General features: G+C 41.2%; 1 protein-coding gene across 13 annotated transcripts in view; it reads left to right on the forward strand.

The window, feature by feature from the left end:
• Positions 1-418: 418 nt before the first annotated feature.
• PUM1 (pumilio RNA binding family member 1) overlaps positions 419-16,637 on the forward strand; it is a 139,936-nt gene continuing 123,717 nt past the window's right edge. For 6 of the 13 annotated variants that reach the window (XM_035019255.1, XM_035019257.1, XM_035019261.1 and 3 more), the window contains exons 1-2: positions 421-538; positions 4,826-5,199. In XM_035019255.1, coding sequence (XP_034875146.1) covers positions 4,837-5,199 — 363 coding nt within the window. In that variant the 5' untranslated portion in view covers positions 421-538; positions 4,826-4,836. Of the gene's footprint in view, positions 539-4,825; positions 5,200-16,637 lie in introns of those variants that run through there. The other 7 variants (XM_035019262.1, XM_035019264.1, XM_035019267.1 and 4 more) reach the window with 3 other exon arrangements.

The following is a 16,637-nucleotide window of genomic DNA, read 5'->3' on the forward strand; positions in this document are numbered from 1 at the left end:
CCAGCCCGAGCCGAGCGAGTAAGCAAGCGTCCCTTAACCCCGTAGGCTGCTGCAATCTGGCGGTGAGGCTGGGAGCGCGCGGGGGCGGGCGGTGCTGCGTGTACGGTCCCCCGCCAGCCGGCGAGGCGCCCCTGCCGGCCCCCGGGCCCTGCTCCGTGCAGCGCGTGGGGGGGCCCCGCGAGCACCGCGGGCGCTCCAGTGCGGGTGCGGGACCCCGCCTTCTGCTCGCGACGGCGCGCGCTCGCCTAGCGGGCGGGCACTCGCGCGCGCAGCGGTTGTGTTGCCTGCGAGTTTCCCAAGTTCACACAGGCCCTGGGTTGGCATGGCAACCAGGCAACCTGTTCCAGAGCCGCCTGCCTTCTCCGCACATGCCGCTGCCACCGCCGGAGCCGGGGCCAGAGCCTATCCCAGGATGCACCGCGCCAGCCCCGTCCCCAGTGGGCCGCCATGTTGTCGGAGTGAAAGGTAAGGGGGAGCGAGAGCGCCGGAGAGAGAAGATCGGGGGGCTGAAATCCATCTTCATCCTACCGCTCCGCCCGTGAGTATCCGCACCCCGCCGGCCCCAAACGCTGCTCCGGACCCCCAGCGAGCAGACTGTCCGTTTGTATTGGTGTTTGAGAGCGGTTGTGGGGGTGAGAAGGGCTTTAGAAAAGCCGCCCGGGGCCCTGGCTGAGGCTTTTCACTCGCTGTTCCTCGTACATGTTTTGGAGTCAGCAGCAAGGCCCCTATTGTTATCAAAGGAGGGAGGGGGTGGGGAGCGGGGTCGAAGCGAGGAAAATGCCGAGGGTTTAGGCCCGGGCCCAGGGCATAGACGTGCCTGTACATTTCTGCTCGGCCCGGTTGGAGCCCCCGAAGATTGATGTTGCCATTCGGGTTGCTTTTTTGATGGGTTTTGCGAAGCCGCGAGTCTTCTGTGTGGCCATGAAGTGTAATTCTGGGCCACCCTGGATTTCTTCGACTTCTTGAGCTTCCGTGGCAGCGCCGAAGCAGGAGGAACAATAAATCGCTTTAGGAACAGCCTTGGCCCTTGTCTACAGGCGAGACCCACCATGGGGGAACTTTGCGAGCCTTAAATGTGGAGAAGTGGCGATCAGGAAGTTTCAGATCGCTTTTTAGTCTCCTGGGTGCTTGTGGCCTTTTGTTTCCGTGAGAGCTTGGGTTTTGGTGGGTTCTTCCTCTTGAGCCTCCCTGTGTTGGTGAGCGTCTGTCTCAACTCAAAGAGGGGCTCACCCCTCGGTAATAGGAAAACAGATACGCAGTACCACATAGTTTTAGTCCTCACAGACGTTCTTGGTAAACAGACATCGTTTGTTATACTTGTCAGTACCACTCCCACGTCAAGTGAGAAATAAGCTCCTGTAACTTTTTCCCCCCACTAGAGCCCCCCCCATACCCCCCGACGCGCGCGTGTACACACACACACGAGAGAGAGAGCGAGCGCATTATGGAAGGTTTTATCCTCCCCATAACTTGAGGAATCGTTACTCTTCATTGTCTAATTGAGAAAACACTGTTTTCAGTTGTCGATACCCAATCCGTTCACTTCCTGTTCTTCCTGGGATTAAGAATGAGAGTTTATGGAGGGCGTTTTGGGGTTCTGTTTTAAAGTCACTTACTTCTGTAACAATAGGCTTGTAGCTTTAGCTTTTTGTTTGTTTTAAGAAACACATAAAAACTCACCAAAACAGGCCAAGATACGTGGCTCCCAAAGCACTTTTCGTAAACAAAATAAACATTTTGACTCATTGCTAATTTTAACTTTATAAAACACTCTTTGGGGCTGTTGATTGTTTACCTGGATCTTTGGGAAATACTCACTGGATTTTGAACTTTGAATTCTTATTTCGCCTTAGCCACAATTGAATTCATTTTGTCCAAGACTTTTTGAAGCTGGGTTTGAAGTTTAGTTTGGGTTTGAGATGAACTGCTTTAAAGTAAATTTATGACCACAGAGGTGTTTTTTTTTTTTTTTTCATTGTGGCAAAAAAATAAACACTTTTAAACTAAGCATTTTAGTTAAAAAAAAAAAAAAGGTGAGTGGTGGAGAGATTAAACCGTGCTCCTTTGCTTGAAATAAAATCTATTAGTGATATTCCAAAAAAACCCACAAAAAACCCAAACACTTTGATGTACAGTTTGAAAACTTTGGAAGAGTAACTAGAATCAGCACTTATTTCTAGTTGCTTAAAATATTTTTATAATTGCTATTTGTAAAAAAGTCACATTTCAAATGCTACACATAACCTTTTAGTGGGCTGTGAGAGTTCTCTAAAAGGCATCAGCAATTTAAATGTTTTGTGATTTAATTTAAGTGGCTGATTTCTTAATTTTTGTGCTGTAGTTGCCAAGATATTACACAACAGCCCAAGACACATCTTAATTGCTTAGGTATTTGCTCACTTTCAGAACTGTCCCTTCTGCCAGGTTTTCTCTTGTTTGAGAAACTGCCTTGCCTCATTAGGTAAAGCAGGAAGTCTTAGGGCATCCAGATAGCTTTACAAAAGCCAATTGTTTTGTTTGAACTTTTTTATGGGAACTCCTCTCCCCTCCCCAACCCCTTGTTAGACTGTAGTAGTGTTCTGTGAGTTTCAGAGGTAAACCTTTTTCATATGGAAATTCTTTGTTAGGTAAGTATTGTGGCAAATCTTTTATTTCAGTGAAGATTGCATTTGCTATTTTAGGAACCCTCTTAGGGACTGGAGCTTCATTGCCTTAACTGGTGGTAACTGAATGCCTGGGGTCTCAGTGTGGTGACTTTAAAGTTACCAAAAAGTTTTATATCATTTTATTTTGATTAAAAAAAAACTTGTGAGTCCTAGAGAAAGCATTTCTTCTATTTTCTAGATGGGGAAACAGGCTCAGAGAGGTTGCTGGGTTAGTGGTAAAACTTAGGTGTTGCGATTCCTGGCTTGCTCTAGAACAGACTGTTACATTGATATTCCCTCGTGGAAGAAAATGGGACTGGCTACTATTGGTAATAAGAGGGTAATGACTGTGCGGTGTGATGGATAGTAAATAGACTTATTGTTATCATTTCAAGTGTATACAAATATCCAGTCATTATGTTGCACTCATGAAAACTAATACAATGTTATGTGTCAGTTATACCTCCATAAAAAAGGGCAATTAATTCTTTTGAAAAATCAAACGAGAGGTTATTAGGCTGCTTGGCACTTTGCAAAGGCCTATGGTAAACACAGCTATGACTTTTTGGTTTTGGTACTTAAGCAAGAACATGATTCTATTCATGAAAGCAGAAACTGTAGTCTAGAAAGCTAGACTGCCCACTACTCTGGTAAGATTCTGATGGATTGGAATTGTTAACTGAAACTAGGCATTTCCAAATTAGGCTTTGAATAAATTACAGATTCCATTGTGTCTTCTGGCTTCAGAACATGAATTGTGAGAAGCAATTCTTTATCAGGAGGCTTAATTCTATAAAGAAATAACTTAATAGATTTCTCATAAGTCTTATGAATCTGTTTTTTGAAATGTTACAGTAGGGCTTGGTAGAGAGAGAGAAGGCATTTGTAGCAGTGGACTATTAAATTGATAGCCTTGAAATTAGACTCCAGAGAGTATAGACAGGTGTAGTCTAATAGATAACTGATTAATTACTTTGTAGCAATTTTTAAAGCACCCACAGGCTGACAGATGTTCTATATTATGTACAAATGTAGTTTTTTATTTAAGAAATTTAAATAGTAATGTTTCATAGTAACATTTTGAAGATTCTTTGTTCCAGAGAAGAGTAGTGGGTGCAAGTGAGAGAAATAGTATCTGTGTTGATTTACTGGGGAGTAGCAGGGGAGTAGCAAGAGTTGATAGAAAGAACTAAGCTTGGGTGCAAAACAGATTTATTTGTTTGTTTGTTTGTTATTTTTTAAAGATTTTATTTTTTAAGTAATCTTCACATCCAACTTGGAGCTCCAGCCCTCAACCCCGAGATCAAGAGTCGCAAGCTCCACAGTCTGAGCCAGCTAAGCATTTTCATTTGTAAAGTAGGACTGATAAGATATTGTCTGTAGTATATTTGCCACACAATTGTTACTGAAGTGTCTTTTTTTACAGTGAGGCTTTCTACACTAGTAAACTGTTTGAACTTGGTTGATCTCATCCTGTTTGTAATGGAATAATGATGTGATTACAATTGTAAATTATTCGTAAAAATTTTGACACTCCCCGCCTCCCCTTCCCACCCCCCACCAGCGGCTAAAAAGGTTCAGGCTAAGAACATTCTGTTGCTGTTTTTGGTCAGGGGGCCTTACTGTTTCTTCAAGGAGCATCCTGTGAATATGTTGTACATTTTAAAGGATCTTTTCAAGTTTTAGACAGTGAGTCATTGCTAATTATATATGGAGTTTGGATTTTTGTTTGGTTTATTGGCTTATGTCTGCTTGACTTGTAAAGTGATATTTTATAGAGCTCTTGTTCATTTCAGAAGTATCTGCAAAATTGGCTTAAGGTGTAAATAAGTTGGGTAGAGGGGCCTTTGATTGAAGTCCAATTCTATATTATTAGGTTTGGTAACAACATAAGCTTTCCTGAAGTTGCTGTATTGAATTCTGATCTCAGTACCTTGTCATATTGCCTGCCACCAACCAACTACATTTATTTCCACACCTGCACATATTCAGCAACTTAACAATAGAGGTCTCAGTTTGGAAAATTGTGTATGTATTATAAAACGCTTAGCTACTTGGTAGAAATTGGTTGTAGATGTGGTATTGCAAAAGACATGGGGCTCATATTTTTGTCTTGGTATATATCAAGTTATGTTTTAAAAAACGCAAATTTTAAACATTTGTAACCTCTTTGTCCTTAGGTGTTGGTGGAATGAGCGTTGCATGTGTCTTGAAGAGAAAAGCAGTGCTTTGGCAGGACTCTTTCAGCCCCCACCTGAAACATCACCCTCAAGAACCAGCTAATCCCAACATGCCTGTTGTTTTGACATCTGGAACAGGGTCGCAAGCGCAGCCACAACCAGCTGCAAATCAGGCTCTTGCAGCTGGGACACACTCCAGCCCTGTCCCAGGATCCATAGGAGTTGCAGGCCGTTCCCAAGACGACGCTATGGTGGACTACTTCTTTCAGAGGCAGCATGGTGAGCAGCTTGGGGGAGGAGGCAGTGGTGGAGGCGGCTATAATAATAGCAAACATCGATGGCCTACTGGGGATAACATTCATGCAGAACATCAGGTAAAAAAAAGTTCACTATTTCAGCTTTGAAACTCTTTTATAATCTGTGTTCACTTAGGATATGTGCTTTCAATGAATGTCTTTAAAAGCCTAAATTGCTAATTTCATTTGGTCTAAACTTAAGAGTCGTTTGTTTTAAAGGATAAATGTTGTAATATTATTACTGGGTCATTTATCATTCTGGTGCTAAATAGTAAACCACCAATTCATTTAAGAAAAGACAAGATTGTTTTAATGGGCATGTGCTACATTTTCACATATACTTTTTTTTTTTAAGATTTTATTAGAGAGAGAGAGATGGCAAGAGAGAGCATGAGCAGTGGGGAGGAGGAGAGGGAGAAGCAGGCTCCCTGCTTAGGGATCATGACCTGAGCCGAAGGCAGACGCTTGGCTGACTGAGCCATCCAGGCGCCCCTCATACATACTTTTTAAACCAAGAATACTTTTTTCCCTTTGCCATGTATTCTTTTAAGAATTGTTTGGGCTGTTTATAGGCTGCATCCATATTTTCAAAGCCTTTCCTGTTGGGTGTGGGTGACTTTTGTTTTTTAAGATATTATAGTTGAAGGTACTAGGAAGTTGATAACAAATTAGCTGCTCAAGTGAAATTTATTTGAAATGGAACTGGTATATTTGATGTTTTGTGTCAGAGAGGAGTGGTTGTGGCTTTTAGGTTTCAACCATCTTTGTCCTCTTGTTCTAAGCACTTGTTGGGTTTGGTTAATTTTAACATGCTTGCTTTTACTAATCCAAAACCACAGCTGGAATCACAGTATATTTTACTGAGAAGAGAGTTTTGCCTGATCTGTGTTTCCTAACTTCCTCATAGTGACGAAAGGATTAGAATGTTTTAATCAGGCTATTCTTTGACATAGGATATAGGTTGAATTTGTAGAGCGTTCATTTTATATTGTCCATATCTGAGTAATAGATTAATAGATTTCCTCTGAAGCTCTGTTATATGCCAAATTCTAGCGGAAAGAACGGACATCTTTCACTAGGTCTCTGGTGCTTCTGTTCTGCTTCAGAAATAAATCAGGTACGAGCACATCTGCAGATTTGAATTCTCAGTTGTGCTTTCCCTGACCCTTCCAAAAAAGGCAGCGTGTGTGCCATGGTTCTTTACCATAGTAGAAATGAAGAGGTGGAATTTACTTCTTATTCACGAGATTTATTGAGCACATTGATTATATGTCTTTGGTTTATTGGAACAATCCTCAATGTTAGTGCTGCTTTATTAGAACCTACTATGTGTAGGTAGGTGAGGGACACTAAGAAGTTAAGACATATAGAGGGCTTTTTTTTTTTTGTAAAGATTTATTTATTTTAGAGAAGGTGAGAGAGTTGGGGGGTGCATAGGAAGGGGGGAAGAGAATCCTAAGCAGATTCCATGCTGAGTGCAGAGCCCGATGTGGGGCTTGATCTCATGACCCTGAGATCATGACCTGAGTTGAAACCAAGAGCCAGACACCACCCAGGTGCCCCTGTGGGGCTTCTTATGCACTTAGGGCACATTCTGTCTTTTTTGTTTGTTTAAAGATTTTATTTTATTTATTTATTTAGAGCACAAGTTGGGGCAGGGGCAGAGGGAGAGGAAGAATCTCAAGCAGACACCTTGCTGAGAATGGAGCCCAGCACAGGGCTTGATCTCACAACCCTTGAGATCATGACCTGAGCTGAAATCAGGATTCCGATGCTTAACCGACAGAGCCACATAGGTGTCCCAGGGCGCTTTTTATCTTTAAGGCACTGTATTTCTTTCCTATTTGCTAGGAGTCTTGGGGTGGGAATTAGATTTTATTCACCTCAATATCCCATTCCCTAGAATTTGGCATATAACAGAGCTTCAGAGGAAATCTATTAAACACATGAGTCCCTAATCCTTTGGCTTTAAAATAAAATTGGAGAAAAAGGATATTGTCACAAAGAGAAGGGCCTTGAATGCCAAGACTAAGATTTATTAATTCACTAGGCTGCAGGGTTTTTGAATGTGTATGTGTGGCTTTTATCCAGTGGTGTTTGGGAAGATTGAGTTGGCCTTGAGAGATTAGAGTGGGTAAGGGTTGGTGTGAGCAATGAAAAAGAAATTATGGGACTGAGAAGTACAGAGTTCGGTGACTGAATTAGAAATGTTAGGTCCCTGGGAAAATGAAGTAATAGAGGAAAAGGAATAGAGAGGGGTATCTGATTTGGGGACAAGATATTTAAATTTGGTAATGTATATGTTGAGTTTGAGATGTAGGCAGCTGTACATGTAGAGAGAGACCTAAGGAGGAGGTGTTTCGTTTGGATGGTATCTGTGTAGGGGCAAATGTGGAAGGCCTGTAATCTTTGCCTTATTTGGCTAAACATTGTTTAGAAATCATAAACATTGGTTTGAAAAATCTCTACTATAGATCTTGTGTTGGCATTTCTAATGATAGGCTGTTGGGTAAAGCTTAACAGAGAATCAAGGTGCTCGCCTGTCCTGTGCGAGGTGGGAAAATCAAACTCCGGGTCAGTTTTGGCAGAGCTCTAAGATCTAAAATCTGGTTGTACTGTGCAAGTCAACAAGTGTTTATTGAAGGCTTAGTCTGGGCTGTGTCTTATGCTGAGCCTTATCATAAGGAACTACTTCTGACTTGTTGAGCAGTTTTATCTGGGTCAGTTAGCAAACTGGAGTTACTGTTAAATGGTAAAGCCTGTTCCATACCCAGGGGCCTAAGTCAGTGAACCAACTTGGAATTACCACTCATCACAACACAGTTCTGTTGGGCCAGACACATGATATAATGAAGAGCGTTAGAGAAACTCAGGGTAGTTGCTGTGTTGCAGATGTAGGCCACACACAGATTACCTCTTCTGTAGTCATTATAGTGTATTATAATTTACTGGTTTTGGTGTTGATCTCATCTTGGTTTGAACTATTCCAGGGCAGAGACTGTTATGTTTTTCATGCCCCTTTGTCAGGTGATGTCTGTAATTTTTGTGTTGATTGAATGAGGGAGGACCATAAGTTCTTCAGATTTATACTCAGGTAAAGTGGTAGATCTTAGAGCTCAGCTGTCCTGCGGGGAAACACATGGCAGCAGGTGAGGCAGAGGTGAGTGGAGGGGCTTATCTTTAAGTGGAGAATGACTGCCCTCATCAGCCACTTACTGATTGGAGGAGTAAAGAGGTGTTTGATCTGTCAGATGGGAACTACTGATGGGGATAGAAGCATTTATATTTTAGGCACTGGGCTATATTTCCTGTATTTAAGTCTCAAAACAATGTCATGGGGGAGGTAATATCCTTTTTGAGAGATGAGAAACTGAAGCTTAGTTACCAGGTAGAGTCTGGTTTTGAAATCAGGTCTTTGTGATTCCAGTTCCCATGCTCTCTCTATATTTCTGCCCCCCCCCCCCCCCTTTTTTTCCCCCCCCCCCCCCCCCCCCCGCCATAGTTCCAGCCTTAAAAACTAAACCAAAGCAAACAAAGCGATTGCAACAACAACAAAGTAGCACTCTGAGGTCAGAGAATTAGTGGCCATAATTTTGCTTGAATTTTAGAGATGATAAACTTGATAATGAGAAGAATACAAATGTTGACTTTTCTCCTAGAATTGCAAGAGTGCCTTTTTTTCCACAGAAGCAGTAGTGCAAAAGTGCATTTTTTTTCCAGATTTGTTTTTATTTACATGTGTTTTCTACGTAGTAATTGTGGGAAACTTATCTATATTGAGACAGAGTGACTCAATATAAAGTGATCTGCTTGCCAGCACATTTTGCCATAACCCCTGGGCTATTAATTCCTGTTTGGTGGGCCTATTTCCTTAGCTTTTTTTTTTTTTAAGGCCTTCTGGCATAATGGAACAAAATTTAAGACCAAATTGGCAGAATGCTTTTAGCAGTGAACTGGTAAAGTAAAGACTCACAGGCTGTGATGCCACCCAGCAGTGTTGGAGGGAAGGAAGCTATTTATTGTTCCAAGTACTTTATAGCCATTTCTCTCATCATTACTCTTGTTTATGAACAATTAGTTTTTTCCCACCTTTTAAAGTTAGGATTTTCCTGTCTGATGTAGAAATTCTCTTAGTGTCTTAGTTTTCCCCTCTTTTAATAGTGAGCTCTTTAAGCTGTGCCTAAATGTGTGTGTGTGTGTGTGTGTATCATATATATATATGCCTTTTTTTAAATATTTAAGTTTTAGTTTCAAAGTATAAACTTTGACAGATAATCGGCATGAGGCTCTTTAAATAAAAACTTAGGGGCACCTGGGTGGCCCAGTCGTTAAGCGTCTGCCTTCGGCTCAGGTCATGATCCCAGAGTCCTGGGATCGAGCCCCGCATCAGGCTCCCTGCTCTGTGGGAAGCCTGGTTCTCCCTCTCCCACTCCCCCTGCTTGTGTTCCCTCTCTCGCTGTGTCTCTCTCTGTCAAATAAATAAATAAAATCTTAAAAAAAAAAAAAAACAAAAAACTTAACAGCTTGAGAACATGTGTTGAGGTGATATGCACTACTTTAAAAATCTTGCAAGCTTTATTTACAATTTAAAATAATTTAATTTTAAATATTTTAAAATTTATTTAAAATAAAATTTAAGTTTAAAATTAAACTTTGTTATTTTTATTTATTTATTAAAAAATTTTAAAAGATTTTTTTATGTATTAGAGAGATTGAGAGCGAGAGAGAAAGAGCATGAGCTGAGGGAGAGACAGATTCCCCTCCGAGCAGGGACCCCCATTCATCCCAGAACCCCAAGATCATGACCTGAGCCGAAGGCAGATGCTTAACTGACCCAGGTGCCCCAAGTGTCACTTCTTTTAATACTTAAAATTATTGTATTTGCCACACTTAGAAACTTCAAAGCCTCATTTTTGGGCCGAATTGAAGTCTTTGGAGGGGAGTGAGGGAAAGAAGTCTCATGAATTTTGTTTTTTTGGCCTGTAAAACATACCCATAGTAAACAAGACAATGGATGTGGATCAGGATATTATAAAATACTAGAAAACACATCTTCCTATCTAAGTAAATTTTAAATAGTATTAATAGTATTATTTAAAAATCTTGCCTACAAAACATTGGTGTATTTATTGTAACAGTAATTTTTATAACCTGAGAACTTCTGTTTTGAATAGTGTTAAAGGTTTCGTCATGCAAAACCCAAGGTCAAGTCTTTGACTTGTTGTGATTGTTTTATTCTCTTATTGTGAAATCTGTTTGCTCTGTAAACTGCTGTGAGATAAAGTGAGTGATGAAATAGGGAAAAAATTTTAGGGTCGACCAATTGAACTGTGTGACCTCTGTACTGGTTTTTAAGGGGCAGAGGTAGGTAGCTCTGCTTTGGTGAAAGGAAATTTAGAGGACAACTTCACAGATCTTTTTCACTTTTGCTAGTAGTCTGTTGGCTCTAGGATGGATCAGTATCCACCGTAGGGTTGACAGCCATTGGGAGATAATTCTAGATAGCCAGGCAAAAGTCAGTGGGTAAACCTTCTTTTTGACTCTTTGTACCCCCATTTTCTTTCACTTGGTGGTGTCATCTTTTTTTTTTTTTTTTTTTAAGATTTTATTTATTTATTTGAGAGTGAGAATGAGAGAGAGAGAGAGAGAGCATGAGAGGGGGAGGGTCAGAGGGAGAAGCAGACTCCCCGCCGAGCAGGGACCCTGATGCGGGACTCGATCCCGGGACTCCAGGATCATGACCTGAGCCAAAGGCAGTCGCTTAACCAACTGAGCCACTCAGGCGCCCGGTGGTGTCATCTTTTAGTGGTATCTTGACTCCCACCCTTGATATGGCTGTTCTTACTCTCCAATGACTGTGAGTTAATACTTGCATTTGTAATTATTAAATACTGTGTTAAACTGGGAGGGAGCCCAAGTATTCCCCATACTGACAATCTTGTCATTCCCTGGAGATTCTTTTCTGTTGTCCCTGCTGAATGATTGTGTTAGACTATGAGCCTCTTATCTTCCTGGCTAGATTGCTTAGATGTTTCAGCATTTGGGCCATTGCCATTTGGTTAACATCATACTCTAAAGCTGAGTAGTCCATGCTTTCATATTTTGTTTTACACCAGTACTCCTGGAGTCTTTTTCATTATATTTGGAGTTGACAAAGACTTAACGTTATGTACTTGGTCAAAAGGATCGTCAGCAGGCTTTCTTTGACTATAACTTTTAGAACTGTTTTCCTTTTTTTTTTCCTAAAGATTTTATTTATTTATTTCAGAGAGAGAGACAGCGAGAGAGGGGACACAAGCAGGGGGAGTGGGAGAGGGAGAAGCAGGCTTCCTGAGGAGGAGGGAGCCTGATGCGGGGCTTGATCCCAGGACCCTGGGATCATGACCTGAGCCGAAGGCAGATGCTTAACGACTGGGCCACCCAGGCGCCCCAAACTGTTTTCCATTTTTAAGAATTAGGTTCCAGTGTGAAAAAAAAAAATAGCATTTAGTCAGATGCTCTTCTCTAATACTGTGTGTGGTACTTGATTGTATGTGCCCCCTAGATGGCAACTTGCGGAGGTTTATGATACATCTTTGTTTTGTTTCACAAGGTGTTTGGTGTGGAATTAGAAAAAAAATAATTATAGAATAGGTGGTAATGAGATGTAACAATGGGAAAATAAGGGTATGTCAGGAAAATGAAGGGAGTAAATTTAGAATTTATAAATATGTACCAGAGGGGGGGTGGGTTATAGAATTTGCTCTTGGAGTCCTTGTGGCCAAAAAAGAGGGAAATGTGATGAATTATGAGATTCTTTTTTTTTTTTTTAATTTTTTACTATGAGATTCTTAGAGAAAAACAGTTATTTAGGAAGAGCTGTGTTTTAGATTTCAGTTATGGACGTGTTTGAAGTGCTTTGTAAGTAAAGTAATATGACACTGTTTCTCAGCACACTTCTCTGTACTAGCAGAAGAGGCACACATCTTTTGTGCATGTGTCTGTTTTCTCTCAGGCAACAGCATTTGCTGAATACTTTCTACAGGCTGAGCCCAATTACAGAATTATGCTTCTGCATATTGTGGAAAAAAATACTTAAAAAACAAAAGTTCTAGCACTTGCTTAGAATCTATCCACCTGGGCGCCTGGGTGGCTCAGTTGGTTGGGCGACTGCCTTCGGCTCAGGTCGTGATCCTGGAGTCCCCGCATCGAGTCCCGCATCGGGCTCTTATGCTCTCTATCTCATTCTCTCTCTCAAATAAATAAATAAAATCTTTAAAAAAAAAAAAAAAAAAGAATCTATCCACCCTTGGGAAATGGCTTAACATTCATAGAGAAACATAGGACTGACAGACAACACACTGCTAGGAGAGTAGTTAGTGCTGAGGATAGGGTAAATAATAGTTTTTTTTGTTGTCGTTGTTGACGGATTTCTGGACCTCTTTGCTCTATTTTTTACATTTAGTTTCTTCATTTTCTGGATATAGTGAGGAGACGTAATGAGAGAGTGGCTTCTGCTCATTGGACTGCTCTGGTAGTTTGCACCCTGCCTACCACTGTAGTAAGGAGTGATGGTCAGTGATCAGTATTAGGTTGGGAGCTTAATATTTGGAAATTTGTCTAAAGAACTTGGGCCTGAAGGATGTACATGGCATTGGTGATACAGCCTGCAGTTGAAGAGTTACTGCACCTTTTTCAGAGGAAGGGTCTTCTATGTTTTTTTCATGTAATGTTGGAGAACTGTTGATTTTAAAGTGACTTCTTAATGGTTTCAGAAGATTTAGCAGACGTGGATTTGTCTATTTCCTTTAGTAAGTGCTCTTTTATGGTTAAAGCACGTTTCTTAGTGTTTTTATGAATTTCATCGGGAAAATTCTTAGGTTTATGGAAATTGAGGGCCCTAAAGATTTTTTTTAATAATTGCTTTATTGACATATAATTCATCCATTTAAAGTGTATAATTCAGTGATTTTTAGTATATTCACAGAGTTGTCCAGCCGTATCCCAGTTTTAGGATATTTTAATCACCCTGCAAAAAATATACCCAGTAGCATTCACTTTTTTTTTTTAAAAAGGTTTTATTTATTTTTTGAGAGAGAGAGTGCGCACGCATGGGAGAGGGAGCAGAGGGAGAGGGAGAGTGTCCTAAGCCGACTAGAGAAAGTGTGAAAGAGAGAGAGAGCATGAGCGAGCATGAGCGAGGAGAGGAGCAGAGGGAGAGGTTCCCAAGCCGACTCTGTGCTCAGCGTGGAGCCCGATGTGGGGCTCGATATCACAACCCTGAGATCATGACCTGAGCTGAAATGAAGAGTCCGATGCTTAACCAACTGAGCCACCCAGGTGCCTCAGTAGCAGTCACTTTCTAGTCCTCGGCAACCACTAGTCTACTCTGTGTGGATTTGTCTGTTCTGGACATTTCATCATTAAATGGAGTCCTCTAATATGTAGTCCTTTGTGACTGGCTTCTTTCATTTAGCATCGTGTTTTAAAGGTCCTTCCATGTTATAGCATGTATCAGTACCTCATTTCTTTTTATAGATATACACCACATTTTATTTATCTGTTTATTGATTGATTGACCTTTGGGTTGTTTCCACTTTTTGACTATTACGAACAGTACTGCTATGAACATTCACGTACAAGTTTTTTTATGGAGATATGCTTTCATTTCTTTTGGATACCTAAAGATTTTTAAAGGTATATAAGTCTCTAATGTATAAATATAAACATAATGGAAATTCTTCCCTGGTGGCAGTGCTTTGTATTTTTTGTTTATTTAATTTTTACTTACTTACTTTTTTTAACATTTTATTTATTTTTTTAAAAGATTTTTATTTATTTTTTGACAGAGAGAGAGAGACAGTGAGAGAGGGAACACAAGCAGGGGGAGTGGGAGAGGGGGAACCAGGCTTCCCTGACGAGCAAGGAACCCGATGTGGGGCTCGATCCCAGGACCCTGGGATCATGACCTGAGCCGAAGGCTAAGCCACCCAGGCGCCCCACTGGTTTACTTATTTTTAAGGTAGTTTTACCTTTTTCTTTTTTTTCAAGATTTTATTTATTTATTTGACAGAGAGACACACAGTGAGAGAGGGAACACAGCAGGGGGAGTGGGAGAGGGAGAAGCAGGCTTCCCGCGGAGCAGGGAGCCGGATGCGGGGCTCGATCCCAGGACTCTGGGATCATGATCTGAACCGAAGGCAGACACTTAACGACTGAGCCACTCAGGCGCCCCTGGTTTTACCTTTTTAATAAGTGATTGAAACCCAGGATCTGAATCACAGATGTCTGGTGGCACTTTTCTGTAGGCTTAATTTTTTTTTTTTAATGTAAGCTCTAGGCCCAGTGTGGGGCTCGAATTGATGACCCTGAGATCAAAAGTCAAGAGTTGCATGCTTTACTGACTGAGCCAGCTGGACACTCTGTGTATTTTTTATTTTTTAAATTTTAATTTTTTTACTGAAGTATAGTTGACATTTTAGTTTCAGGTGTACAACACAATGAGTTGACACATTATGAAATGATCACCATGATAAGTCTAGTTACCATTTGTTATCATATAAACTTATTACACTGTTATTGATTATAATCTCTACACTGTACATCTCCATGACTTCTTAAGTTTGTACTTCTTAATTTGCCTTTTTGCCCATTCCCCGAAGGCCCCCCGTCCCTGCAACTACCAGTTCTCTGTATTTATGAACCTGCTTTGTTTTGTTTGTTGTGTTGTTTTTTAGATTCCATATATAAGTGAAATCATACAGTATTTGTCTTTTTCTGTATGATTTCATTTAACATACTATCCTCTAGGACCATCCATGTTGTCACAAATGCAAAGATTTCCTTTTTTTTTTCCTTAAGATTTTATTTATTCATTAGAGAGTGAGAGAGAGAGTGCGCGTGCACAAGCGGGGGGTGGGGGGGGGCAGAGGGAGAGGGAGAAGCAGGCTGCTCGCTGAACAGAGCGCCTGACATGGGACTTAATCCCAGGCCCCTGGGATCGTGACCTGAGCCGAAGGTGATGCTTAACCAACTAAGCCACCCAGGTGCCCCAGATTTCATTCTTTTTTTGTGGCTGAGTAATATTCCATTGTATATATATATATACCACATCTTCTTTATCCATTCATTTATCAGTGGACACTTAGGCTGTTTCCATATCTTGGCTATTATAAATAATGCTGTAATGAACGTACGGGTGTATATATCTTTCTGAATTAGTTTTTTCATTTTCTTTGGATAAATACCCACAAGTGGAATTGCTGGATTGTATGGTATTTCTAGTTTTTTTTTTTAAGTTTAAGTAATCTCTGCATCCAACATGGGGCTCGAACTCATGACTTCGAGATCAAGAGTCTCATGCTCTTCCAACTGAGCTAGCCAGGCACCCCTGTAGTTTTAATTTTTTTTTAAGATTTTATTTATTTGAGAGAGAGGGGGAGAGAGAACGAGTTGAAGGGGAGAGGCAGAGGGAGAAGAAGCAGACTCCTGCTGAGCAGGAAGCCCGATGCAGGGCTCTATCCCAGGACCCTAAGATGACGACTGGAGCCTAAGGCTCTGCTGACCAAGCCACCCAGGTGCCCCCCTCTAGTTTTAATTTTTTGAGGAACCTCCGTACTGTTTTCCATAGTGGCTGTACTGATTTACATTCCCACCAACTGTGCACAAGGATTCCCTTTTCTCCACATCCCTGACAACACTTGTTATTTCTTGTCTTTTTTTTTTTTTTTTTTAAGATTTTATTTATTTATTTGAGAGAGAGTGTACCTGCCCGCACAAGAGGGGATGAGCCTGGGGGGAGGGAGAAGCAGAAGGAGTGGAAGGAGCGGGACCATGACCTGAGCGGAAAGCAGATGCTTAACTGACTGAGCCACCTATTTCTTGTCTTTTTTTTTTTTTTTTAAGATTTTATTTATTTATTTGTCAGAGAGAGAGAGATTGAGAGCACAAGCAGGGGCAGTGGCAGGCAGAGGGAAAGGGAGAAGCAGGCTCCCTGTTGAGCAGAGAGCCTGATGCAGGGCTCCATCCCAGGACCCTGGGATCATGACCTGGGCCAAAGGCAGATGCTTATCTGACTGGGCCACCCAGGTGCCCCTCTTGTCTTTTTGATACTGGCCATTCTGACGGGTGTGAGGGGTATGTCATTTTGGTTTTGATTTGCATTTCTCTGATGATTAGTTATGTTGAGCATCTTTTCATGTGTCTATTGGCCATCTGTTTGTCTTCGGAAAATCTCTATCCAGGTCCTCTGTGCATTTTTTAATCAGATTATTTGATATTTTGGTGTTGAGTTGTATGGTTTCTTCACATATTTTGAAATTAACCTCTTATTAGGTACATCATTTGCAGTATCTCCTTCCGTTCAGTAGGTTGCCTTTTCATTTTGTTGATGGTTTCCTTCACTGTGAAAAAGTTTTTTAGTTTGATGTAGTTTTATTTATTTATTTATTGGGCCTTGCCTGAGGAGACAGATCCAGAAATATATTACGGAGACTCATGTCCAAGAGTTTACTGCCTCTGTTTTTCTTTAGGAGTTT

This window comes from Mirounga leonina, unplaced genomic scaffold (assembly GCF_011800145.1).
Source record: "Mirounga leonina isolate KUSES-001 unplaced genomic scaffold, KU_Mleo_1.0 Mir_173, whole genome shotgun sequence".
Taxonomy (NCBI): domain Eukaryota; kingdom Metazoa; phylum Chordata; class Mammalia; order Carnivora; family Phocidae; genus Mirounga; species Mirounga leonina.